Genomic DNA, 27,463 nt, shown 5'->3' with positions numbered 1-27,463 from the left:
AGTAGCACCCCCGAGATTAATTTAATAGGGGTGACTAAAAAGAAACATACAATTTTATCCTTAAAATCATATTTTATTATTGTAAACTAAGTGGTTTTATAGACAATTCATATTAATAACTGATTTTAATAAATTTAATAAAAAATCTAATTAAGAAACCGAACATACTATTAACTAAGTAATTAATTGTCAGTAGGGAGTTAATCCAATCTCATATAATTCAATATAGGTAAACGAATACCTTTTAAAAAACATAAAAAATTAAAGTGTTAGAAACTAATTTAGCAATGATTTGAGAAAATATAATGGGGGAGGGATGCGCCATTCACCCTGGATTTTGTGAAGGAATGAACGAATATTCGAAACATGTCTGTCATATAAATACCACTCAGCTGAAAATTCTTAGAGAGAGAAAGTGAGAAGAGAGAGAGAGAGAGAGAGAGAGGAGTGCCCCTAAAGCGAAGAAGAAGAAGAAATCCTCTCAACCTCTCCTTCTCTGTCTAACTTTAGTAATAATCCTTCAAAATACCCAAATTCAATCATTCTTAAAAAAAAAAAAAAAAAAAAACATCTCTGTACGTAATTTACAGATTCATGTATCTAAATTGCCTCTTCAATTCCTTTTTCACGACGACGAAATCAATAATTTCGACGATCCAGATACAGATGAATCGAAGCCTATAAGTTAGTTTCGTTGATTTTTTATTTTTTTGAATTTTTTATTTTTCCGTCGAGGAGAATGGATGGAATCGCCGAGAAAGTGAGTGTGGTGGATGGCGGAGTGAACAACAACAATACGGCGAATTCCGGTAAGTTTCCGTTGACGGCGTGGGAAATGGCGGTGGCGAGCGGCGTCGTATTGGGGTTTCTGTTAGGGTTGGTTGGGGTGTACCTTACGATGCCCGCATCTGATTACGGCTTCCTCAAGCTTCCCCGTTCTCTTCAAGATCTTCAAATCCTCAGGTACTATTTTTTTTATTATTATTTTTTTTTTTCAGATTCCAGCTATGGTTGAATCAGTAGTATTGTTGAATAATCATTGTTGAAGTTGAGTGTATGTTAAGATAAATGAGTTGGCAAATTTTGAATTCAAATTTTTACTTCTTCGATTCATAGGTGAGTCATTGATCTTCATTGTTTTAGTAATGAGAATGCAATTGAGCTACTCGATTGAGAGATTGATTGTTGAAATCTCGTCGAGATTTATTCGTTTACGTATCGAACCAAACGTGAACATATAATTTTGTAATAATGTTGGACAATGACGAAATATAGACATTTGAACTAAGTTCAAGACCAGTTCCCAATTATCATCAATGGATCTCTTAAATTATTCATCTTGATTATTGAGAAGATATTATTCTTAAATACTGTTGCATTTTTTTTTTTATTTTTTTTTTTTGGTTAAAGGGATAATTTGGAGAGTTATACGAGCGACTACACGGTACAAGTTCTAGTGGGATACTGTCTGGTGTACGTATTCATGCAGACATTTATGATACCAGGAACCGTGTTTATGTCATTACTGGCTGGATCGCTTTTCGGTGTAATCAAAGGTGTAGCTCTCGTTGTATTCACAGCTACTGCCGGGGCTTCTTCTTGTTTCTTCTTATCCAAAATCATTGGTCGACCCCTCGTCTTTTCTTTATGGCCAGACAAATTGACTTTCTTCCAGTCCCAGGTCATTATAATCTCGTACAAATATTCATCTTTAGTTTCTATTCTGATCTTCTCATCAGACTTAATGTGATCGATAATTATATATATTATTTTTTGTATATTTATAGGTGGCTAAAAGACGAGAAAGCCTTCTGAACTACATGCTTTTCCTAAGGGTGACTCCGACACTGCCAAATACGTTTATAAACGTGGCTTCACCGATTGTAGATATTCCTTACCATATCTTCTTCTTGGCTACTTTTATTGGCCTCATTCCTGCTGCTTTTGTTACTGTCAGGGTATGTCTTCTCTAACATTACTCTTTCTGAAATGTGCAATATTACTATGGGTTTATTGCATTTAACACCCCTGTGTTTACTCTAATTGTTAAAAGAACTCCTCTATGATGCAATTATTTTTAGCAAACTACCCCCTAAAAACGCACCATTTAAAATTCACCTTAGGGGGGTCTTTTGCTAATATTTATAACATCGGAAGTTTTTTTAACAATTCGAGTAAATACATGAGTGCTAAATTTAACTCATACATCTAATTTTACATGTTAAAGATATGCAATTGGTATGTCTGAAACATTCGGCAACGTAAACAAATGCCAACAATATTTTCTTGATCTAAATATATTTATGTAAAGAAATGAATTTGAGAGTCTATCTTACTAACTGTATGGGTCTGATGTAGGCTGGAATAGCTCTCGGGGAGTTGCAGTCGGTCGGAGATCTGTATGATTTCCAGTCTATAGCGACTCTGTTTCTGATAGGTATTGTGACTGTTACTCCCACTTTGATTGGAAACAAGAACAAAAATCATGATGCTTGTGACATAAACTCCAATGTACTGTAAAAGAAAGAAAGTGTCACCTCTCTCCTCTTCCAATCAGCTCTCTCTAGCAGTGTTGTATCCCTTATCACAGTCAAGTAAGATTAGCACCAAGGCTTAGCCGATATGTGTTGTGTTGTTAGGGTTCCTCTCGTTTTTAGGGGAAGTTAAGGGTTCGAATCCCTTTGGGTGCGATGTTGTAATTGCAATTTTTTCTTTTTTTTGAAAACATTTTCTATATTCGACATTAAGATTATAGAAGAGGTTGAAGAGAGGATAATTGTACGAGGATTGGAGGAAATGAACAATGGACATATATCACATATGAAGTGCTTCCCAATTGTCACAGGGCAATAGCACCATTTCTTTGTCCATGCCACATTCATAACGGAAAAAAAAAATTATTTCGACTATTAGAATGTAGTAGAATTTAGATACGTGCTCAGTAACATTTCCACAATATGCAAATACGACACTCTTTATATTCCATTTTATATACTTATGTAATATGTATATAGGGATCGAATCAATTTTTATTGATTGAAGATGTGTTGATTGTCAAAAACACGTAATCGGTCGAAATTTGAAAAAACAAATGATAAAAAATCTTAATGAAAACAAACTAGTAAAGTAAGAGTTGACACTAAATGAAACCCCATCTGTTCACTGTCATTCTTGATACATTTTGAATTCCATCATATCCAATCATTTTGCCTGTATCTTTCGACAAATGAATAAATCAAATGCACGGTACCTAACGAGAACACACCTTTAACAACGTCACAAAATGGGCCCTAAAATTGGCAACTTTACCAACAAGGTACTAATACAAGAACTCCAAATAAATGATTCAAACAAAATAAACCTTTCAGAAAAGAAAACGAGATACATTCAATCCTTTTCTTTTTTAACCAGCAAAATACATTCGTAATCCAATCCAACTAAATTTAACAAATTCAGATGCTACAAAATTCTCTTCTTCGTTTTTTTCTTCTTCTTTTTTTGTCATCCAGAATTTCCCTTTTCCCTCAATTACCTGAATGTTCTTGCTTTCTTCTTTTGTCCGGAAGCACTGCCAGGTGTCCGATTACCCATCTTACGCTTATTCGTTCCACCAAATTGCGAAGCACTAGCAGCCTTTAGGGCTTTCTCTTTTCTAGCAGCGACAGCTGGCCTTTTCTTCACCCTCGAATTTTGCTGCTCTCTGTCTGGTTCAGATCTCGATTTTGGAGTTACATTAATCCTCGTGTGGACTTTCTTCTGTGCACCGGATTTACTTGCACGCATACCCTGGTAAGAGAGGTCTGCCTTGGCTTTATAATTGTTACCACTATCAGCCGAATAGGTACTGTTATTATAAGTCTCTGCTTCTGAAGGGTCCTTCCTCTTGGAGGGCGTTTCGGTCTTTTTAGCGTGACTCAGCCTCAGCTCACGATTCCGAAGCCACACGTTGCGTTTCCTTAATACCAAGTTTGCAGCTTCCTTCAATTTGCAACCACAGTTCAATCAAGTTAATCGTTTTGTTCAAAAACCATGAAATCTCAATTGTAGCATATATGCAATAAAAGCATCTTTTATTAAACGAGATAAAAGCTGCAAAAGATCAACAAAATGCAAATATAAAGTCGAAAGATCAATAGTTATACAAAGAAGTTGGATGATACAACCACCAATTTCGAGACCCAATAAAATTTGGTATCTCAACATTTGCGTGCAAATTTAACTTTGAAATTCTTTCAGCTATTAAATCAGTTTTGGAACTATTTTAAAGGGCAAAATAATAATTTCACATCCCATTCTCCCACCCCTTTGGATCTTGTGGTGAGTTTTCCGATCCAGGACAAAATTCAAATTAGACCGGATAACGTGACATCAAACACGTTGCATCATTCAAAAAATCCGTGTTTATCCACGGTCTCAGTATTGAAATGCCAAACCAGAGAATATTCATAGTTTTACATGCAGAAAAGGCTCCACATGATTAACGTGATTTATAAAAAAAAATAAAAATAAAAAGATTCTTGAAAATAAAACGTATCAGTGATGCAATTATATTACTAATCATACCGCGGTTTTGAACAACACGTATGCGATGCCTTTCCCTACGTTCAATCCAGGATCTCTGATAACCCGAACAGCTTCAACGCTAGTCTCAAGAGTTTTCATACCGCAAAATAGCTTATAAACTTCTTCATCCTGGAAGTAGGTGAAAATCATGTTACATGGTTGGTTATATGTATTATATTTGTTCAATAAAACACAAGATTTAAAATTATAAAAAAAAAATCCGGATTAAAAATCGTACCTTGACATCAAATGGGAGATTCCCAATAAAAACAGTCCTCTTAGTATCGTATAAAAGAGAACTGGCTTCGTCCTTAAGTTTCTTGCGAGGTGGGCATGCCCTATCAACACGGATATGATTTCCACCAACCTAAATAATTCATGCACATTGCAAATCAATTACATTTTTATCTGTCTAACTATACGACAGTGTACTTCTTTTCTTAAGAGGAAGGAGGATGATACAACGTCAAAACGGAAACATACCACAGCCATATTATTGGCCAAAGACGCTTGAGCAGCCTCCTCTGTTTTGAAAACAATGTACGCATGAACACTGCAAAACGAAAGAACCAATCAAATTATACTTTGGATCGTAAAAAAAGAATTAAGTCCTCATTCAATTCGTTTTTATCAGATTTTGGCCCAAAACAGATAGAACTGCAGAAAGTGTTGAGGACTAAAAATTAACCATTAACACGAGCTCGGTGATGGAACTTCTCATTCGAGCACGCTAACTAGACAAGAAATCTCCAATCTATTTTACTCGAACTTGGCCCCGAACAAATACAATAACCAAAATGCATTCTATTAAGAGACGACAAACCAAATTTTTCATGAGGATGCAAGTCTTTTTTCTATCTTTCATTTCCGAGTATTTTCGCTTGTTGCCTTTCTAAGCCATACGTAGATAAACATACACACACAATCTCCTTTACCACATAATAACTACCAAAGCCCCAAAATCAACGAAACAAAAATAGAGAAATTGTTTTCGAGAAGCAAACCTATCTCCTTTTTCGTCGATATGATTCTTCATTGCAGCGGCTTTCCTCGGTAGCTTTCCCTGTAAAAGCAAACTATCAACATTAACATTTCCTTCAGCAATTCGACAAACAAAAGATTCCGAGCAAACTCACATCGATAAGTGGAACCGAACGAATCCTAACAGACTCAACTTCACCGAACTTCACAAACGCCTTCGTTATTTCCTTTTTCTTGAACTTGAGTGGCAAATTCCCAACAAACACAGTCCTCAACAGCTTACTTTCGTCATCGAAACCTTCTTTCGACACCATCGTATCCTCTGGATTATCGATCGTCTTCCTCTTTTCGCCCAACACGCTATTACTCCCCGCCTTATTTTCCTTCGTCTCGTCGGCCACCCCATATCGCCTGGCCTCATACTCCGACTCCACCTCGTCTCTCTTCCTCTTCTTCTTCGTCTTCTTCTCAATTTCAACGCCGACGTCACTAATTCGACTATCTTCCGCAAAATGCCCAACAGCTTTCTCCACAGCTTCGTTTGATTCGATACCAAAATTGCTATTCCCAATCTTGTTTCCTCTCGAATCGGCCCTCTTCAATTTCTTACTCTTCTCCTCAACTAATCCAGCCCCAAGATCGGAACTTTCCACCTGCACTTCATCTTTGTTTCTTTTCTTCTTCCGCTTCGTCTGAGGTAAATCTGAATCAGCGGCGGATTTTTCCGTATTCGCTAATTCCAATTCTCGATTCGCCAGCTTGGTTTCGAGCAGTGTTCTACGGAACGGATTACTATCGGAGAAGAGAGAATCAGAGGCTGAATTTTGATCCTGAATTTCTCCAAACAGGGCCTTGAAAACCGTGGAGGAATTCGAACCCTCGTTCGATTTAGAAACATCGGTTGGATTGGCATCTTTCAGAGGAGTTTTGGGTTTCTTCGCCATTAGAGAAGGGGAAGTGTGGCCGAGGAGAAGAGAGAAATTTGGGGACGAATTTGAAATGAGTTAACCCTAGCTCAATGCCGCAAGGGTTGTAATATAATATATCTATATATTATTTTATTTTTTTTATTATTTTAATTTTTTTATTGTGTACTTAATTTGTAGGGAAGATAAATTTTGAAGTGTGAAATTATCGACTATAGTCCTTATTTTCGTGCGTGAGGGCGCGTGTGGTGGAGCAATTGTGCATTATACCATCAAAAAAAAATTATTTTCTTAATAGTTAATAGTTAATAGTTAGGGGCTCTTTGAGAAAACTCCCTCACTATTTTTTTTAATTGAGGGAGGCCCAAAATATTTTAGTCTATTTGAGTAAAGTCCACACTCATTTTCAGCCATTATGTTTTCCAGCTTTGCCCCCGCCCGCCACATCATCACTGGGTCACGCTCAGCAATTTTTTTTTTTTTTTTTCCGTTTTTTTGCTGTATCAGTTTCCTTAATCGACTATGCAGCATAGTCGATAATTTTTTTTTTGTTTTTAATTTTTTTTTTTAATTTTTGTTTTATATCAGGTATAGTAATCGACTATGATGTGAAGCATAGTCGATTAAGAAATCTGCTACTAAAAATAACAAATCACAACTGCGAAAAAAATACAAAATCAACTATATATTACAAAAACAAAAAAATATACAAATATTATAAATAATTTATACAATTGAAAGCAATAAACAAAAAATCCAAAAAAAATAAAAAAAATTGGAGTCGATGAACCTTAATCGACTACCAGAGCATAGTCGATTAGCTTAATCGACTATGAACATGTACATAGTCGATTAAGGTAACAGTCTGCGCGAAATGAGACGGCACCGACGACAATGGCTTTTGTTAAGATCTGCCGACGACGACCCCGACCCCGACTTCGACAGCAACGGCGAATGAGACGGCACCGACGACAATGGCTTCAACGGAATTAAAAAAGAAATTATATATGCAATATTTTATCCCTAGAATCAAAATATCAGAAACCAAAACTAGGATTTTGATTTTCCGAAAGATCAACTCAATAAAAATAAAAATAAAAATAAATGGAAAAGGAGAGAAAAAGCACTGATTACCACGAAAACAGTGCACCAGAAAACCAAAACACGATGACGATGATGAATTAAGCAGGACAATATTAACAGCCGCTTTGGTACGTGTCTGAATATTGCTTCTTCAAAATTTTCCGTTGAGAGAGAAAGGTATAAAATGGAGAAAAAAAAAACAGAGAATGGACGGGAAAGAAGAGACGGGAGAGAAGAGAAAATAAAATTAGGGTTTGAAAGAGTATAGTAGACAATTAAGGGTAGTTTTGGAATTATGAAAATATCACTTGGGTGGAATATTTGGTAAGGGGGTTTTCTCTAATTATTTTTGGAAGGGGGTGTTTTCTTAACTCATTTACCTAGATGAGGGGGTTCTTGCTAATTATCCCTAATAGTTAATACTCTAATATTGGGATATGAATATTAATAGACAATAAAATTTGTTAGTCCGATTTGCATATTAAGCTAACAAGAGTGTAAACAATTGGAGCTCGAGCTCAAGGCAAACGTGATATTTTTTTGATCGAATCGTGTTTGTCGAGTTAGAATTCAAGCTTATGCGAAATAAGCAGGACCGCTACCTCTGCATCGATCTCGATCCAATCTCTCTAAATTTGTATCTGAATGAAGAATCTCAACGCTGAAGCAAGTGCAGCAAGCTCATCTACGATGCTACTTGGGGCAAAAATATGCTCATGAAATGCTAGGATGGCCTCCATGTAGGGGCCTCTAATAATCCCGTCAATAGCTGCAATATGGGTGGTTGCGTTGTGGGCTCCATCTATGTTCATCTTCAGCCAATCGGGTTTCGGGGGAAGCCAAATAACTTGGTGAGGTGGGGGACCTGGTAGGCTGGTACGATAAAATAGACCAAAGGACTCGGTCGCATGAGAAACGCTAGTCTAACTCTTCGCATAAAGTAACGTGTTCTGATATCCTCGTATACTGAATGACTCTGTAACAGAGGATGCTCGAACCGTGATATTCATGTGCTAGCTACTATTTCTTGCAACATGTAAGAATCACAAAATCAAGCAAGGCAAGGGTAGTGATGTGTGTGTATTGTGTAAGTGTATGCGAAGTGAAGCGTTGTCAATAGTGAAAAATCTGGGGTTTGTGCACAATGTGTGAAGATGTAAGACCTAAAAGAGAGAAAAAAAAAATGTCATACTCTCATAGCCAGTCTACCACTGAAGACCAAAACAGTCCGAGCCCACCTAAAAATCATGCTACTCATTCAGCAGTCAAGTAGAGTTTGAAATAAACATCCACAATCGTTCCCCTTGTAAAGGTAAGTGATAAGAAGGTGTTGCCTCAGATATTTACTAATCCTAGAAATAATACTAATGTGTGAAGGAGAACAATTAGAATAAACTGTGAACATAGTTTTAGGACCACTAATCATCTGACATGAAGTACGGCAATACCGATCAAGCCAATTTCTAAGCTTCTTCTGACCAAAAGTATAACAAGTAGTAAAAATAATCACATCATCCGCGTATGCCAAATGAGAAATAGGAATACCACCACCAGTAGAATAAAACATACTCGGACAATGGCGGTAAAGAATGGCGAGAGAGGATCCCTTTGTCTAACCTCCAAATCGAGGCAAAATAACCCGTCAATTTCCCGTTGATCAGCAAGAAGAGCTGGCACGATGAAACACACCGCAAAATCATATCAACAAGAACGTCCGAATAACCCATAAGCTCGAGCACACGAAATAGCTAGTTCGGCTAGATCTAGCTGACTCAGTGTATTGAGTTTGGCTAGATCTGGTTGAACTTGCCAAAGTTGCTAATTTAAAAAGAAAAAACCCGTCTCCTAACATGCAAGACGAGAAGATAAATTGTGTGTAAATTTATCTTCGATTTCGGCTGATTCGGGACGATTCCAGCGGTTTGTTTGAAGGGGTGGAAAAATAGTAGAGAGAGAAGGTGAAAGGGAGAAGAGAATGTGTAAAATATTTTGCGGCAAAATTATAAATATTTTCGCCTGTAACAACTAAAAACCGCATGCATTAAACACCCCCTTTAATGATATGGCTCAACATACATGCTACATACTACAGCCGTATTAGATCATTTTATTTTAAAAATAAAAAGTAAAAAAGAGAAAAAAAAAAAAAAAAGAAGAGGGAATTAAGTTGTGGTTGTGGCAGTAATCAAAATGAGTTAGGAAGTACTATATGTGTCTTCAATTTTGGATTATGATTATTTTTAATTTGTTCATCTAATTACTTAAGGATTAAATGTTTTCAACATTCAACTTCATTTGAAACTGTTTCAAGGAACACATTATGGTTTTCATCTTATGTTGCGACTATGGCTTTTATCTTATTTTGCTATTTATGAATATTCTAAATTTTACTCTTCGTCAGCGAAGGTTTTTTTTTTTAATACATTCGACTGCGAAGTATATAATCTTTATATTTTATTCAATATAAGGTTGATATAAACCTAAAGCCCAAAAAAATACATAAACCCAGCTTAGGCTTATACTAATGGGGCTATGGAATACGAGTTTGGACCTATATTAATGAGGTCTAATGATATACGAGTTTGAGCCACTCCAAACTCGGCTCACATGGTCCGATTGTGAGCCCTACTGATCAGCTAAGAACTAACCTAACCCAACACACATTACCAAATCCAAAAGACTTCCTAAGACCCGGAGAAGGGCCCGTCGCGCGTTACAATTCCTAAAACCCCATGACCCGCAGGGCGGTCCCGTACAATGAAAAAAAATTGAATTTTTTGTTTTAAATCAACGTTGACTAACGGCTAGTTTGATTGCGATCCGGACCAGCCCAATTGGGCAGGGGATCCTAATAACAAATAAAATGCCGTCACAAGTTATCTTTTGTGTCGAATCGATACTCCGGTCTTCAATGAATCAGCAAAAAATCAAAGGAAGAAACACAAGTGTACATAATATGAATATGAAATGCTCCCTTCTACTCCAATGTGATGTTTCACTAATCAAATCCCAAATAACATAACAACAAGTTGCCTAAAATAAAATCATACCGAAGAACCTGATCAGAGTGTCCGATTCTTGGATCAGATACCGCAAATAAATCCAGAAACTCCGAACAAAAAAAAAAAAAAACATGCTAGATAGGTTCAATCGAACACAAACACAACTATATATATGTATATTTCATACTTTATCGATGACGACCTGTTGTGGAGAAAACGAAACGGTTTTGGCAGAGTGGTCAGACACATCAGCCAGGGCTTGAAACATCCTTAAAATCTCGGAAATATCCTCCAAGTAGTACTTAGCCTTGCTCGGTTTCTGTCCAACTGTACAGGCAAACACTTCGGCAACTGGAGAGAGCAAACCGTCCTCCTTTGCACTCGTAATAACCTCAAACATATCCTCGTCCGACCTGTCATCGCCTATACACAGCACAAAATCGGGAAGCACTTCTTTTTGTCGAATCATTCCTACGAGCCTTTGCGCTACTAGCCCTTTGTTCACTCCCTAGTCAACGAAATATACGCGGTTGATATTTTTTTTTTAAATAAGATGAATATCAATATTGATTTAAAAGTTTCGTTTTTTAACCTGAGGCTTGACTTCGACGATGTGTTGACCACTTTTGACAGTGACAGGTTCGTTAGCAAGAACACTCTCGAGATGATCTAGAAGCTCCTTAGCCTGACAAGACCCGAAATCCGGATCCGCCAGCTGGTAATTCCACACGAGCGCAATCTCTTGCGATTCGATAAACGAACCATCCGTCGTTTCTGTATATAACTGCATTACAGGCTCCGCTATTTGCTTCCAGTACAAATCTTGCGCAGCAAAACACGTCTCCCATTCCGCACTTCGTTGCAACCTTTAAAAAAAAAAACTCATTAAAAGTTTATAATATTTAATTCCAACGACAGCGAAAAAAATGTAATCTTTAACATTTTTTTTTATTTTGTGTCACCTCACGAAATATCCATGCTCAGCTCCGATGCCCAAATCCTCGCACGAGCTAAACCACTTTGTCAAAGTCTCTTTATTCTTCCCACTCACAACGAAAACGACATTCTTCGTCTCTCTACACAGCTTATTCAATATCCCAATAGCTTCACCGTTCGGGCTCATATCGCCCGCGCCCTGTGATGTCATCGTCCCGTCATAATCCAATAGGATCGCTCGATTTTTCGTCCTTTTGTATGCAGACACAATGTGCTCTACCGAGAGCTTCCGGAAACTCGGATCCAACGCGATAACACGAAACCCTAACCCGAAACCGATACCCCAACACCTCCTCCTCACATGATCGGCGCATGCTCGTTCAAGATCCAGCAAAAAGCTGTGGGCCCAATACGCCACGTCATGGCTACTCACGTACTTATAGTGCTTATCATGCCGCATTTGTTTTTCCTGCTCGGAGACCATTAAAGCAGTGTCCATTGCTTCTGCGACTGAGTCAATGTTCCAAGGGTTGACTCGAATGGCACCGCTGAGTGAAGGTGAGCACCCGATGAACTCGGAAACTACTAACATGCTATGTTTTGGTGTTGATGGGTTCAAACCCAAAGCTTTGTCCAATTTTTCGTTTCCTTGTCTGCAAACAATGTACTCGTACGGTATTAAATTCATTCCGTCTCTGACAGCTGTCACTAGACAACACTCTGCGATAACATAGTACGCGATTCTTTCGTAAGACTGTAATGAAGTGTCGAGCAGGACCACAGGCTCGTAACCCGGTTTTCCGAAGAGGGTGTTGATTTTTTTTACAGTGGCGTAAGTTTCCGACTGAACTTCCTGGACGTCTTTGCCCCTGCCTCTAGCTGGATTTGCGATTTGGACCAAAACGACTTTGCCCCGTTTATCGGGATGTTGGTGCAATAATTGCTCGAAAGCGAGAAGTTTCAAGCTTATGCCTTTGAAGATATCCATATCGTCCACACCGAGCAAAACGGTTCGACCCGCGAACCGGTCCCGTAATTCAGCCACCTTCGCCTCGGTTTCTTGAAGATCCAAAACCGAGCAGATTTGACCCATGTGAATCCCGACGGGTAGGATCTTGATGCTGACTGTACGACCATAATACTCGAGCCCAATATAGCCCCGTTTGGATTGATACGACACACCCAACATTCTACTACAACAAGAAAGGAAATGCCTTGCGTAATCGAACGTGTGGAATCCGATGAGGTCGGCGTTCAAAAGCGCACGTAAAAGCTCGATCCTTACGGGCAAAGTCCGATAAATCTCAGAAGAAGGAAAAGGGCTATGAAGAAAAAATCCAAGCTTGACTCTATTGAATCTTTTTCGAAGAAAAGTCGGCAATACCATTAAGTGATAATCGTGGATCCAAACGAAGTCTTCGTCGGGGGTAATTACCTCCATCACTTTATCCGCGAATATTTTATTCACCGACACGTAAGCCTGCCATAAACTCCGGTCGAATCTGCCGCCAAGATCCGGCGACAAAGGGAGCATGTAGTGAAACAGAGGCCACAAATGCTGCTTGCAGAAGCCGTGGTAGAATTTGCTGAAAAGCTCGGGCGGGATAAAAGCGGGGACGCATTTAAAAGTTTCGAGGAGGGTTTGAGCTACCTCTTCTTGTTCGTCGAGGTCGATTTCTTCCTTCAAACAGCCGACGTAGATTACATCCACGTCATCACCGAGGCCGTCTTTCAGTTGTAGTAAAAGGGAATCTTCGTCCCAAGAGAAGGTCCAATGTTTTTTACCGTCGGATGATTCAGTTCTGTGGGCCCGGAGTGGGAGCTGATTGCCGACTATTATCATACGGTCTTGGGAAATGGACGAGGGTGTCTCCGAGCCTAAGTTGCTTCGGTTTTCGTCTTCTAGCTCGGATAATACTCCGGCGACCGTCGCCACTCGGGGGAACTTTTTGCCCTCGCGGCCGAAGGTGGGGGAGCCGCTGCCGGAGGTGAGATCCAGTAAGTTGGAATAAGATCTTGAAACCATTGTTTGTGATACACAGTATGTAACAATTCAAGAAATTCGAGCTGCACATAAAAATAAAAATAAATAAAAAATAAATAAAAATAGACAGCAAAAAGTGGTGATTATAACATCTGTTGATAAAACCCTTTTACCAAGAAATGAAAAAAAAAAAGAACAGAGACTTGGCAACTACAATTCTCACCTGAACAATGATTAAACAAGTGTACTGTCACATTACAGACAAGATCAAGATCATCAAAAATAGTGCTTAAGCTAAAAATAAATCACAAATCAGCAACAAAATTTACCAACAACAATAGAACAAAGAGTTGTGGTGAAGCACATCACATATTACATATACACAACTCAGCAGAAATGACAGTAGTGGAAATAAAGCACCAAAGTACTATTGCAAGTGGGGTTCAAGAAAGTGGGCAAAATAAAAATAAATCAAAATTAAATTAAATTAAATTAAAAATTATTATGTAATAACTAATTCAAGAGGTGAAAATGGGGGGCCTTTACCTTTCAAGAAAGTGGGCTTCAATATCACCAAAGATTCCTACTTAAAAAGCAGAAAAAAAAAATCCCAGATGAGATCAAGAAACGATTTTTATTTATTCGGACAAGTTCTTGGAAAAATCATTACACCAACTATGGTGTGTGTGTGTGTGTGTGTGTGTGTGTAAGCAAGCAGCGAGAAAGATGGAAGAATCGAGAATAGTGGAGGAGTGGTGGTGGTGGTAGTGTGTACCTGTGATGAAAGCAAGAAGGAAAAACAGTGGAGCTGCAAATGATTTTTTGTCGTGTACCACATAACTGTGGTTAGTGAGTGGAGTTCATTCTTTGAAACCCACAACAACAAAAGTGAATCTACCTAACTCGGGAAGATGGGCGAGTGAGTGATTCGATTCATGGGGGGCGCGTGTCGTGCATTCGCGCATCGGAGATTGTGTTTGTTTGCATTTGTTCTAATGATAGTGGCAGTTTGAGCCAATTAGAAGATGATGAGTGTGGAATCTGCTCTATTAATTATTAATTGTAATAAAATATAATAATATAATAATGTGGGGAATCTATTAAAAGCACAAAGGACCGTTGTGTCTTTTCTTCTTTTTTTATTTCTTTTTTTATGGTCCCAACTTTTTTAATTTTGGTTATTTTGATTAATTGTACGAAAATAATTTTTGCAATTCTTTTTTACTTTTTCATATACTTTTTCACTTTTTAACACATGTTATTTCTCTCCTTTTTTCTTCTTAAATATAATATATAATTTGTTAAAAGCCCCGCAAATGTAAATTTTTTTTAACAATAAAGATCTCAACCGTTTGTCTTAAAAAAAACCTTGCATTTTTAGTCCCTAAAAGTCAATTGGAAATCGTGTGAGTGCGCGTCATTTATGGGGCGCAACATAAAGCATAAGTTTACTGTCGAAGTTCACTACCTATTTCAACGAGTCATATACAAATTAGGGTATAAATTTACTCCGAAAGATCTAAGGTTGTCTCTATGTCTTAAACATATCTGAAAGTTCATAAAATTGTCGACAAAACAAATTAGGAAATACTTTGTGAGGTTTAAATTACATCAAATTGTCAAAATTTCTTCAATTTTTGTTGTTTCTATTCCAACAAAAAAAAATTTGTATCAGTTATAAGAGATGAATCGAGGGTTTGTTAGATAGTGTAGGTTAGTCACAATAAGTGAAAGATAGTAGAGAAAGGATCTTCAGCAAGAGAAATTTTGAAGCCAGGAATTTTAATCAAAATAAAAAATATAATGGCAAATGGCAAATAGGCCCGTGACAATGAATTTAAATGTATATAGGTTCAGATAAAAAATAATCTCGCAATAAACCCATCATCATGTTTTTTGTTTAAAATACCAATCATAATATAATTTTCATCAATTACATCCATTATTCTCTAACTTCATAAAAATTGCATATTGACCCCGAATTTGAACAAATCTATTTTTTTTTAGAAAATATAATTTTTTTCTGAATTCTTTTTTCCAACCTAATTCCGGCGTTGACATTTTTTTTTTTAAACATTTTTTCTATAAAAAAAAAAATTCGGACGATCAACCGCCGTTGACTTCTTTTCTCTCTCTAAATTACTATGTTAACAACAAAATTATTGTTTGAGACATTCATATTGAATGTCAAAACAATAGTATTACTAATATTATTGTCTCAAACATTAATATTACTAATATTACTGCCCCGAACAGTTAAATTACTAATATTACTGTCCCAAACAGTAACATTACTGCATGAGACAGTATATTACTGTCGGAGACAGTAATATTACGGTCAAAGACAACAAAATTGGAGCCCAAGACGATAAAATTAATTAATACAGTAAAATTATTATCTCAGACAGTAATATTACTGCATCTGAAGACAGTCAAATTATTGTCTCCGAGAAAGTAATATTGCATGCCAAGACAGTAATATTAATGAGAATATTTTTTTAAGAAAAAAAAGGTTTAAAAAAAATATAACGGTGGTTGACCTGTCGGAAAAAAAAAATTCAGAAAAAAAAAGGTCAACACCAGAGACCGGCGGCGTCGGTCAAAATTGGTTAATTGGTGAAATTGACTTAAATTTGGGTGTAAACCATAAAATTGGAGTTAAATTAAGGTTTCAATGAGTTGAAGTAACTTTAGTATATATAAATGAGTTTTCCTTATTTGCAAATATAAGGTGGATTTATTTCCAAGACAAAAAAGCTAGATGTCTTTTTTTTAATTTAATACTCTTGTCATGAACCTATTTACCATTAACCGAAAATACATATGCCCATATAATGATTTCCCATACATGATCATGAGAAACCTATTCTTTCGCAAATATTAAATGTGTGGTTCTTAAATAAGGCCCTTAAACATTACGATAATAAAGAAATATCCAATTACATATTCTTCGTTAGACAAAACCCTACTCTTTGAATAGTTGAAACTTCCATTACCTTATACTCTAACAACTGTCAACCTATCCTCCTAACACAAAAGCGTTGAAATCTGATTATTCCGTCCTACACGCCTTCACTAAAGTCGTCTTCTCCAAGATCACCACAATTTCCTTCCATCGATTTACTAATGTTGTATGATCATTACTTAATCATCTACATGATCCAGATAGTCTAATAATAAAACAACTATATTTCATTATTGTCAATTTATTATTTCTAATGTCTAATATTCGATTTAATTCTTTAATCATCTATAGTATTCTGATAGTCTACAAAATGACTAGTCCACTAGGTAATAATGCAGTTGCTTTATGTCCAGTTTAATCCAGAATTTCGCTAGAATACAATAAAAAGAGTTATCGCTGATTATCTCAATCCCCTTCTACTTATTTCAATTCAATTTCAAAATATTATTACACACATTAAACATTATAAATTACTATTCTTATTATATACATAAATATTATCCAATAAATTATAACTACTCATGTTATTTTTTATCGAAAATTTGACAATTTTGCAATTAAACAATATCACAAAGAAGAGCCTCATATTATACTTTCGTTTTGGGTCGATCGAGGCATGAACAACGGTTAAATCAATTACAAATCATTTCAATGAAAAAAAAGTGACACAAACTTTATGTTCGTATTCACCAAAACATCGTCCATCCTAACTATTTAACAAACTATACCGTCGGTAAAAGACTCTTCCCCTTTCTATCTTCAAAACTCTCCGTCACCTTTTTCATCCATCTAGTGGACACCAGAGGACGACCACTACATCCCTCTATTTTATTCCTCCGTTGCCGTTCAAGGGCCCACCCCCCTCCCAGGGTCGATCGGACATATTTTGAGGCCTGGGGCGAAATAATAAAGTGTCGTTAACTAATACAAGGGTTCGGGGGGAAGCATCCCCAATTTTTTTTCAGAATATATTAATGTAGATAAAGATTTACTAATATAAGCCTCATTATAGAATAAATATAATGCATATTTGGATTAGAAATTTTAAATTGGGGTGGAACGAGAAGGGCCCATATTTAATTAGGGCCCAAAAAATGAATTTTTAATTTCATGTAGATTAGAAATATAATGCATATTTGGATTAGAATATAATGCATATAATTTTTTTTTTTGATTTAATTTAAAAAAAAACCTATTCATAAAAAAATATATTTATTCTATTTATAAAATAAAAATAAATATTTTAATATCATATGCTATAACTATGTTACTAATTATTCTAAATCTTAATTTTGAAAAAAAAAATATTAAGTAATTCTTTTGTATAATAATCTCATATTTATGTTCTATTCAATAATATTTCAATTCTATTATTAATAAATGAAATTATTATTTATCATAAATATTCTTTAGTTAATAAATTTAATTATTTTTAGATAAATTCTACATGATAATGATTAAATTTATATAAAATAAAATAAGTAACATATTATATATATATATATATATATATGAAATTAAAAATCCATTTTTTGGGCCCCTATTAAACATGGGCCCTTCTCGTTCCACCCAGAGCCGGCCCCTACCCCTCCTCTTTTCCTTCTTCAAAATCATGTTATATTGAATAAAGAAGTATTCTTTATTCTTGTGATTTCCTATTGGGACGAGCTTACCTTTGGTTTTGGCAACTGGGGAGGGTTTGGTTGTTGATGGGTCGAATGAGGTGAAAATGGCAACTAGGCGAGGCATTCGATTTTTTTTTTTTTTTTTTGATTTGATTTTTCTGGACAAATTTGTAAGAATAAAGTGAAATTGAGGTCAGATTAAAAATAGAGATAAGATAGGGGTAAAAGTGTATGGTCACTTGCTCTACACGTGCTTTTCCCGTCAGAGTTAACACAAAAATTAGACGATGGACGAAAATTGTTAAAAAACCTCAGGCTACGGCTATATGCAAGACTAATTTCACTTGTGCAAGACGAAATTAAATTTTTTCCATGCATAAATACTATAATACCCTTACTTGTTAAAAAAAATATAAAGTTTCAAATGTGCAATACCAAAAACTTAAAAACACAAAAAATCATATCAGAAAATCACAAGATTGACTCTCATCTTCTCCATCTTCCATAATCCATAAAACATTTTCCCTTCCTCCTCCATAAACCTACAAAACCTAAACATTCAAATCATCAAAACTCAACAAATCTAACAAAGATGACAAGTATGGAGTCAAAAGACAAAAAATAGAGATTCTACGGTGGAATAACCCAAGAAGGTATTCATTTATGTATTTTTTTAACTAGAATATCGTTTTTTCAAAAAAAATCCCGCGTAGACGCGGTCGACATGTACAAGTTGAATTTTATAGGTAAAAATCGACATTGAGATGTCGATTTTGAAGTATAAAATTCGACATTGCACAATGTCGAATTTGTGTTATGAATTCGTCATCTCAAAGTCAATTTTTACCTATCAAATTCAACATCTCAATGTCGATTTTTACCTATCAAATTCGATATACTTTTGACGTCGAATTTGGGTCTTTTTTTCGACGCTTAAGTGTCGATTTGTAGCATAGTTTTTTGACACCTTGGTGTCGCTTTTTACCAGTTTCAATTTTTTTCCCTTTCTTTTCTTAAGGTTGAACAAAATGAGGAATTACACAATTAATTACTCTGGCTGCGGCCGCGGAGCTTGGGCGGCGTTGCTGTGTCGATTTTTCCCCTTTCTTTTCTTAAGGTTGAACAAAATGAGGAATTACACAATTTATTACTCTGGCTGCGGCCGCGGAGCTTGGGCGGTGTTGCTGTGTCGATGGAAAGGGTTTCAGAGGGGGCTGGGCTTTCTCTTTTTTAAATTTTATGTTTTTTTTTTGCATTATTTGCTATTTGGTCTTGCATGAGCAAACAAAAGTCAATTTAATTTATGAGTATATCTGTCATTTCATCTTAATAAAATAGAATATTTCTTTAATTTGGTCTTGTACAAATAAAATTAGTATTGCATATAGCCGCAGCCAAAGTTATTTCAGGGTCCAAAAAAAAAAAAATAAAGAACAACAAAATAAATGTATAATATACGGACCAAAAGCAAAAGCGTAATTATCCCACACAAGTGTCAATGACGTCATTTATAAAAGAAACCCATCTCCCTTCCTCGTGTATTTTGACCGTACAACCCACTCACTCTCCCTTTCCACTATTTTTCCCTTTTATCTCACAAAACAAAAAAAATCCCCAATTCTATCTCCCGATTCTAACTAGGGTTTTCTTTCCCCCCCCTTTTTTCACATAAAACCTAACCCATCGGAAAATTGTTTAATTTCTTCAATTTGATTCAATAAAACCTTTCTGTAATCTATTTTTTTTTTCCCTTTTCCTTTTAATGTAGTATTAAATTATGGAGTCGGGTTCTACTTCTTCTAGTGTTACCAACGGCGGAGGTGATGGTGGAGGGGCAGCTCCACCTCCGGCGCCGATGCCGGCGGCGAACGCTCCGCCGCCGTTCCTGGTGAAGACGTACGACATGGTGGATGACCCGAGCACGGACAAGATAGTGTCGTGGAGCGCCACCAACAACAGCTTCATCGTCTGGGATTCCGCGGAGTTCGCCAAGGATTTGCTGCCTAAGTACTTCAAGCACAACAATTTCTCCAGCTTCGTTCGTCAACTGAATACCTACGTATGTGCGTTGTCTTGCCCCTCTTTATTGCTCTCTCTCCTTTTCCATTGCTGCTGATTACTTCTGCTTAGGCTTTGTTTATATGTTAAATAATAAATAATTCCCGTGATTTTTTTTTGATTGTTTGTTCAATTGTGATTATGGTTGATGTGCTTGCAAGATGGAACATTGTTAGTGGGCATAGGTTCCAAGCTACTGCTATGTTTCACGCCCCCCGTTTTTATTTAAATCTTCGATCTCATTTATATGTAGCAGCTTATTTTTTTGTGATCGTGGTAATGTTAATTACATGGATCAGTGAATTTAGTACCTTGTTTGATGAATCAGTTCGCCAACATGAGGCTGCAATTTTGAATTGATGGTTCGTCAGTCTAGAGTCCGTAATTATCATTTTTATTTGTTTCTACCTTATACGAGTTGATAGTATGATACTGTAAGGATAGGTTGAAATGCGATTGTTTTTCTGTTGGAATTTAAAAATGATACGTTAGAGTGTTACGAATTTTATGTAGTGCTGTCCCTGCTGGGGATTTATGAAGGTGCCATGGTTAGGGCTTGGAAGTTAAATGTGATTTTTAGTTATGTGAGAAACTTTTAGAATCTGGAGTATGTGTTAACTCTTGTCTGAATTAGATATTCAACTTGAAATGGTTAGGGGCATGAAGCAATTTAGTACTATTGATTTATTGAGACCATGGACTTTGATTCAGTTTAAGTTTGAACTTCATTTCATCTGAGCTATTTATCCTAGTGGTATTCCTTTTGTTTCAGTTGATGTCTAGTCACGTCACATCTGATTTGAAATACTTTTCCCACCATATCAATCATGTTCGTTTTGGGTTGTGAAATTTGTTGCATTTGATGTTGAGTAGAATGAGCTAGATGCATATTTTGTGATTTTCCACAAGACTGTATATTTTTGAAGTCAAAAGTGTAGTTAGTTGATTTGATTTAGATAACTAGTCAACGATTAAATAGTTAAGAAGGTTTTAGTATAGTATGAAATTATAAAGATTTTTAAGTTACTCTTTGAAAACTTCTCCGTGGTGCCATTGATGAACTTAATTGGCTGTGCTGAGACTAATAAATCTCTGTGCCCCTTCGATGTGTTGAGTAGGATATTTTGAATTAAAAAAAATTGGTAAAAAATGCATGCGTGTTTGTTTGCAGATTAGAGAATTGGAATATGCTTGCAAGAAGGGTTAGTTTTGATCTCTCTGTTGATAAACTAGGATAAGTACAACAAGGGTTTACAACCTGGTTGATAAAGTGTTTTGTGAGGTTTTACGACTATGGTTGGAAAAGATTTGTAATAACTACTGAATTCTGAAAAGGCTTTCTGCATGATTGTCATCCTTATAGAGTATTTGACTGTGAAAGAACATATATGATAATTTATGGATTTCAACCCCTGATCCCAATTCACTCTTTGGAAAAGACTTAACTAACATGTCGTTTGGTGTTTGCTGGGTAAAGGGATTTGCAAATTGAGTGTCTATTTTTACTATCTCACCTTGTTAAATGCAAGAGTGTAGTGAATTCTAATAATGAAAGAAATGCAATTAAATTTTGAATCAATACCTAATCTCTCATTTTTTTCTTTTCCACGTGTGGAAGTTCATTACCTTATCAATTTTGTAAATTCTCTGGCTTCATTACCTTTGGTTGGTCACATATGTCTATGCTAGCCAACTAATCCATGCCATTTGTTCTTTGAAAGACATAAAAATTGATCACCTTTTGTATTTAGACTTCAAAACCAAGTTGCAAGCAAAAATGTGCAGGTTTTTCCAATGCTTCAAATGTAATTAAGGTGTATTTTATTTTCTCTTAAAATATAGTGTTAGTCTCATATTGAGTTAATAATCAGGTGCAAATCCCTCTGTTCATATTACTATGTTCCACCGTTGATGGAATATAACATATTTGGACTTTTTACGGGTACCAAAGAATTTTAGGATTATGATTCTGAAATAGTCTTGCGTATATAACTACGGGTCTGAGCATGAACTGCATTATTTCTGCTCTGGGTACAAATTAAATTTTGTTGAGGTGCTGAATATAGTTGAAGGCATGTTATATATCACTGTTGTCCTATATTTTAGAAGGAATACTGCAAACTTTTTTCATCATCAACTACTGCAAGCTTGATCTAATAGAGAACGGAATTCAAGTCAAGTAGACCAATTTGCAAAATGCCCACTTGCCATCGATTCTAAGTTCATGAAATATGTCAAGGATGCCAATGTTTACTTCCATTAACTGATTGCTTAATGCAATTCTAGTGTGCTGTCTGCTCTTTGTGGATGAATTATGCTGCTCTTGGCATCAGTTCTAATGCTTTCTTGTACATCTACTTGCTTCTTGATATTCATAAAGGATATGGTAGAAGTTATTTACACATTTAAGACCTGTAACTGTTGGATTTAATTTTGAAAGTCCTTGTAGGTTATCCATTTTGTCATCCATTTCCCTATATATCTTCTCTCTCTATATATTTAATATTTCAACACAATTGTTAACTTTTAGCGAGCATTTTATTCTACTTAATGGAGTTTTCTTGGGAAACAGGGTTTCAGAAAGGTCGACCCGGACCGCTGGGAGTTTGCAAACGAGGGTTTCTTAAGAGGACAGAAACATCTGCTCAAAGGCATCAGTCGCCGTAAACCTGCACACGGACACCCTCAGCACCAGCAGCAACCACCAAACATTCAGACTTCTGCAGTAGGACCATGTGTCGAGGTCGGCAAATTTGGGCTCGAAGAGGAAGTCGAGAGGCTGAAAAGGGACAAGAATGTCCTAATGCAGGAGCTTGTCCGATTGAGGCAGCAACAACAAGCCACCGACGGTCAGCTCCAGACAATGGTCCACCGTCTACAGGGCATGGAGCAGCGCCAGCAGCAAATGATGTCGTTTTTGGCCAAGGCAATGAACAGTCCTGGTTTTCTCGCACAGTTCATGCAGCAACCGAACGATAATAACAGCGGCCGACGCATATCGGAAGGTAGCAAAAAACGGAGACTTAAGCAGGACGACGGTGTTTCTGAAGATGTGGGTCCCACCACCGACGGTCAGATTGTGAAATACCAACCTATGATGAACGAGGCTGCGAAAGCAATGCTGAGGCAGATTATGAAACTAGATTCTACTTCGTCTTCTTCGCCTTCTCCTGGACTAGAAAACTTTGGAAATGGTTCTGATGGTTTCTTGATTGGTGACGGTTCATTAGATTGCAGCACTGCTTCGACTGTGACTCTTCAAGAAGTACCGTTATTTATGCCGTCGTGTTCGGATAATCAAGCGCCGCCCATTGGAGGAGCAGTTGCTCCAGGGACCATTCCACCACCACCGCCACCACTGCCGCCTGATAGTGATATAATACCGGAACTCTCTCAAATCAATCTTGACATGGTGGGAAATTCCGAAACGCAAAACGGGATTTTCTTGGACGGTGAAATTCCGTTTGAAATAGGTGGGTTTAGTCCAGATAGGGATATGGAATGGGATAGCAGTAACTTGTTGGAGGGGCTACCTGAAGTTGTTGACCCATTTTGGGAGAAGATATTAGGAGAGGCTGAGATGGATTCGGTACTAACAGATGATATTTTTGTTGATGCTCCTGAGAAGGGAGAAGACGCCAAGGCGTCGGAGAATGAGTTTGACAAATCATCTGAGCGTGTGGCGGAGCTGACTCAGCAGTTGGGGCTTCTCTCTTCAGATGCCGATAAATTATAGTTTGTCTTAAACTCGTGTACGTACGTACGTAGCTTTTGAAAAAAAAAGGGTTAATATCGCTTTGGTCTGAAATGTGTTGTATTCTTTGCACATATGGAGAGTGTATCGTCTCAACTTTTTTGATGAACGTTATATTGTGTCTTTTTGTTGCGTCCCTCCAGAGTTCTCTAATCTGATATACTTGTAGTTCGATTGTCTTGTTGTTTTTGCCTTTGCCGATGTTCAACCCTAATTACTGAACACAGCTAATTATTAACTAAACCAGCCCCCCATGCAGTGCTCATATTTTTTTGATTTTTTCTCGCATTTTATCGGATGAAGTTTTACATTTTGATTTATTTAGTATTATTGAGTCATTCAGTTATATTTTTTTATTAGATTTTAGGATTCGAACCGATTTGGTCTGTTGCGCGCGTAAAATTATTTATCAGTTTGGCGCAAGAAGTCAAGAACACCCTATCTTGTTACCAATTTGCGCGTGTACTCGTTTTGGGGTGGAAGTGCCATTTTAAGCGTTTTGCAGTTTGAAGTAGGTTAAAATTGGACGGAGTCCCGGAATTAATCTTTTTCAGGAAAATTCCAATTTTATTTTTCTCCAAAAATATATCTACTTCAAATTCCGATTTCAAAATTCTAAATGTAAAAATCGATTTCTGATTCCAAAAGTTTTGGAAATCACATTAGTTTAAATTTGTTGTTAAGTTTTGGTAATTTTCGTGAATGAGGCGAGGAAGCAGGCAAAGAAAAAAGAAATTAAATAGAAGAGGGAAAATTCGTTATAGGTTTTTCTTTTAGGTATGATATTGGAAACTAAAATCAGATCGAAGTTGGAAATTCCAATAATTAAATAAAAATTCAGAAAAATCGGAAATCAAAACGAAAAAGGTTGTTACGAAATTGGAACCTTTTTAATCAGAGACGATAGTAATTGGAAATTTTATTCCAACTTTCATCCCTTAATTTTAAGAGAAGTAATTACTTTTAAATCAACGATCCAAAATATATGAATTTTTTTAGCACATCTCCCATGTATGTCTATAATTTTCATGAGAATTGTATTCATTTGGGGTAATTTCATGGCGTTAGTAGAAAATATTAGTTACTTATTGGAACAAGTTTCAGAAACGTTCATTTCGTTTCGTTTCAAAAGATATTGTTACATTGTATAAACATACAGATTTCTAGGCCAACTGCTACAATTACGATTTCTTCAGTAAAAGTACCTTTCCATATAACCGTATTTCAGATCAAGCTCACTTGCAAGTGACGAAAATAGATACCAGCTCTAAATCATTTTTGTATGTCACGACGAGTTGAGATTTCTGCACGCCTGTGTCGAAGACCACCTGTGACAAGTTTATCAGTCGATAAAAACTGTAATTAGATATGGATATAATATGACACAATTTTAGCGATTATTCGTAATAAAGGACCTGATGTTTGCAGTTTGACCGGAAAACTAAATAAAAGAGATAAGTTGCTTAATGTAATCTATTTATGTTAACTGAATCCATAAAACGGACTCGTCAATATAATGCAATAAGGTCATATAGCATGCTTCTTGACCGTCCTTGGCTACATGAGAATGGACCGATTCGTTTTACATGGCATCAATGCTTCAAGTATATCGAGATAGCCTATGTAAAAAAGGATGTTTGGCTACGATAGAGACCTTTTATGAAAACAAAGCCACAATTTGCCGATGCTAAGAACTACTTTCAACAGACAACCAAAAAGAGTCCATCTCACGAGGAATCCACGCGACAAGACGTTGATTTAAAGCGGGCATGTCATGCAAAACCCTACAAATGGCCTTAGACTTACACCATCAAATAAGCGCGCACAAATCATCTATTTAAAACAGAATTTTCACCAATGATGACAAATATATGCGGATCTGCCTTTATTAGAGTTGGCCCGTCCATAAATTTGGGAGTGAAAGGGTATGTCATAAAAAAAGGGTATTTCCAAGACGTAAAAGGATCTGAAAGAGGTCAATAAGCTACAAGCCACTCAACGATTTCGAAGTCTATTTCCGTTTCGTATGAGGCAAAATGCACTACTTTCACATATCATGTGTCTGGATATTGGAAACTAAGATGCAAACCATCATTAAGGCTATAGCTTATGAGTGCATACCTATAACAAGATCGATTATGCTTTCAAATTTTCTTTTCTTTCCGACGCAATAAAGTTGATTACAGAAATTGCAATAGCATTTCTAGTATATTCTCTGTAAGGATTTGGCCACTTAAAAGATAAATTTCCAAATTACTAAAATAGACAAGGATGCATGACGATTTACCTGGTCCCAGAATTTGGTGAATGCAAGATCGAGGTCCATCAAACATCCAGCTGTCATCATCCAGGGACTTGACCTCTTTATTGAGTTTGGCCATTAAATCCGATTTCAGAGCTGTAAAAGCAAGGCAAGTCCGTCACATTTTCCAATTTGGTTAAATACGATTAATCGGGTACAACCGTACAAGAGTTCTAATAATCTCATGGGAATTAGTTGAATCCAAAAATTCATATAATTCATAACGAGGCTAGGCCATTCTTCACGACCTATTCGATGAACAAGATATCTTTTTTATCACTGACCGGTAAGCTTATAATTCATGTCGACGGAAAACTATCAAAGAGGTATTCTGAAGCAATTTTACCAATTAATGTTTACTGGCAGTGCCATTCATCATTAAATCAAAAGAAGGCTGGTATCATCTTTTTTCTATCTTTATACACATTATATCATTTTTTTTATAAGGTATAAATTACGGCCACCCCCATGAGGTAAGGTCAAATTACGAAAAAAAAACCCTCATATTTTGGTAATAACAACTACCCGCAACTATGAATTTTCTTACACGATCACTCTTATAGTGTCAAATTCAATATAATATTCTCGATTATGTGAAATGTTTTCTAGTTTCTCGTTTTGTGCAAATAAAACAGTTTCAGATGCGCCGCAATCTAATATTTACAAGCCAATATACACATCTTATGATCATCTTGATTCTAAATGTGGAGCTGGAATGGGATAAAACGGGTACAAACTGGAGAATATTCCACATAATCTAGAAGATTCCACTAAATTTGACACTGCAGCGGTGGACATGTAAGAAGATTCATAGTTGATGGGTGGTTGTAATTATCCAAACATTAGGGTCTTTTTCGTAATTTGACGGGGTGACAGCAATTTACCCTTTTTTATACTATAGTTCTTCTTTTACAATAATAGTAACAAAATAAGAATAACGCAGTGAACACTTTTACACTTCTCTTAACTGCAGAAATTGCAAAATTGAATTTTGAAGGAAGAAATGAAAAATTAATAGAAAAAAAGAAAAAAAAAATTTGAATGACTGACCAAGTAGGGCTTGATCCTTGCTATCTAGAATCGAGATTCCGTTAACATCCGCCGCCGCCGCCGCCGCTAGAGCTAGTTCATGATGCAGATGGTGATCGTCGTCCATTGTTGATGAAGACGGCGCAGCCACTCCCGCCGACGACAAGCTGCCGCTGCTCATTTCTTTTCTATTTTATTTCACTACTCTCTGCGCTTCAAATTTTGGTGGTGTGTTCGATTTCAAATTAGGGCATT

The 27,463-nt window shown here is 36.4% G+C and overlaps 5 protein-coding genes across 9 annotated transcripts; 2 read left to right on the top strand and 3 right to left on the bottom strand.

Moving 5' to 3' along the window:
- Positions 1–332: 332 nt before the first annotated feature.
- LOC105962425 (SNARE associated Golgi protein family) lies at positions 333–2,836 on the top strand. Its single transcript, XM_012986732.2, has 4 exons — positions 333–963; positions 1,411–1,681; positions 1,788–1,958; positions 2,359–2,836. The coding sequence occupies exons 1-4, from the start codon at positions 740–742 to the stop codon at positions 2,518–2,520; spliced, it is 828 nt and encodes a 275-aa protein (XP_012842186.2). The 5' UTR covers positions 333–739; the 3' UTR covers positions 2,521–2,836.
- A 430-nt stretch (positions 2,837–3,266) lies between these two features.
- On the bottom strand, positions 3,267–6,576 carry LOC105962424 (RNA-binding (RRM/RBD/RNP motifs) family protein). Its single transcript, XM_012986731.2, has 6 exons — positions 5,700–6,576; positions 5,568–5,626; positions 5,047–5,116; positions 4,802–4,930; positions 4,564–4,692; positions 3,267–3,978 (listed from the first exon to the last, which is right to left on the bottom strand). Exons 1-6 carry the CDS (start codon positions 6,486–6,488, stop codon positions 3,529–3,531), a joined length of 1,626 nt encoding a protein of 541 aa, XP_012842185.2. The 5' UTR covers positions 6,489–6,576; the 3' UTR covers positions 3,267–3,528.
- Positions 6,577–10,505: 3,929 nt separating this feature from the next.
- Positions 10,506–14,526, bottom strand: TPS5 (trehalose phosphatase/synthase 5). 5 transcript variants are annotated; one of them, XM_088818713.1, is made up of 5 exons: positions 14,251–14,526; positions 14,022–14,058; positions 11,518–13,558; positions 11,148–11,421; positions 10,506–11,063 (listed from the first exon to the last, which is right to left on the bottom strand). In XM_088818713.1, the coding sequence occupies exons 3-5, from the start codon at positions 13,515–13,517 to the stop codon at positions 10,737–10,739; spliced, it is 2,601 nt and encodes an 866-aa protein (XP_088674839.1). In that variant the 5' UTR covers positions 13,518–13,558; positions 14,022–14,058; positions 14,251–14,526; the 3' UTR covers positions 10,506–10,736. The 5 variants fall into 5 exon arrangements, with proteins under 5 accessions (XP_088674839.1, XP_088674840.1, XP_088674842.1 ...); XM_088818714.1 differs by having other exon boundaries at positions 14,022–14,061; positions 14,251–14,525; XM_088818716.1 differs by lacking the exon at positions 14,022–14,058 and having other exon boundaries at positions 14,251–14,522.
- Positions 14,527–19,575: 5,049 nt separating this feature from the next.
- HSFA1D (heat shock transcription factor A1D) lies at positions 19,576–24,155 on the top strand. The gene is made up of 2 exons (XM_012986729.2): positions 19,576–20,124; positions 22,696–24,155. Exons 1-2 carry the CDS (start codon positions 19,843–19,845, stop codon positions 23,857–23,859), a joined length of 1,446 nt encoding a protein of 481 aa, XP_012842183.2. The 5' UTR covers positions 19,576–19,842; the 3' UTR covers positions 23,860–24,155.
- Positions 24,156–24,975: 820 nt separating this feature from the next.
- Positions 24,976–27,389, bottom strand: SAMBA (valine-tRNA ligase). The gene is made up of 3 exons (XM_012986719.2): positions 27,230–27,389; positions 26,165–26,275; positions 24,976–25,205 (listed from the first exon to the last, which is right to left on the bottom strand). The coding sequence occupies exons 1-3, from the start codon at positions 27,387–27,389 to the stop codon at positions 25,150–25,152; spliced, it is 327 nt and encodes a 108-aa protein (XP_012842173.1). The 3' UTR covers positions 24,976–25,149.
- Between the last annotated feature and the right edge of the window lie 74 nt (positions 27,390–27,463).

Source organism: Erythranthe guttata, chromosome 5, assembly GCF_056151865.1.
Source record: "Erythranthe guttata isolate IM_541 chromosome 5, IM_541, whole genome shotgun sequence".
NCBI classification, from domain to species: Eukaryota; Viridiplantae; Streptophyta; class Magnoliopsida; order Lamiales; family Phrymaceae; genus Erythranthe; species Erythranthe guttata.
Note: the sequence above shows the minus strand (reverse complement) of the source record. Positions and strands in the feature narration are given on the sequence as shown.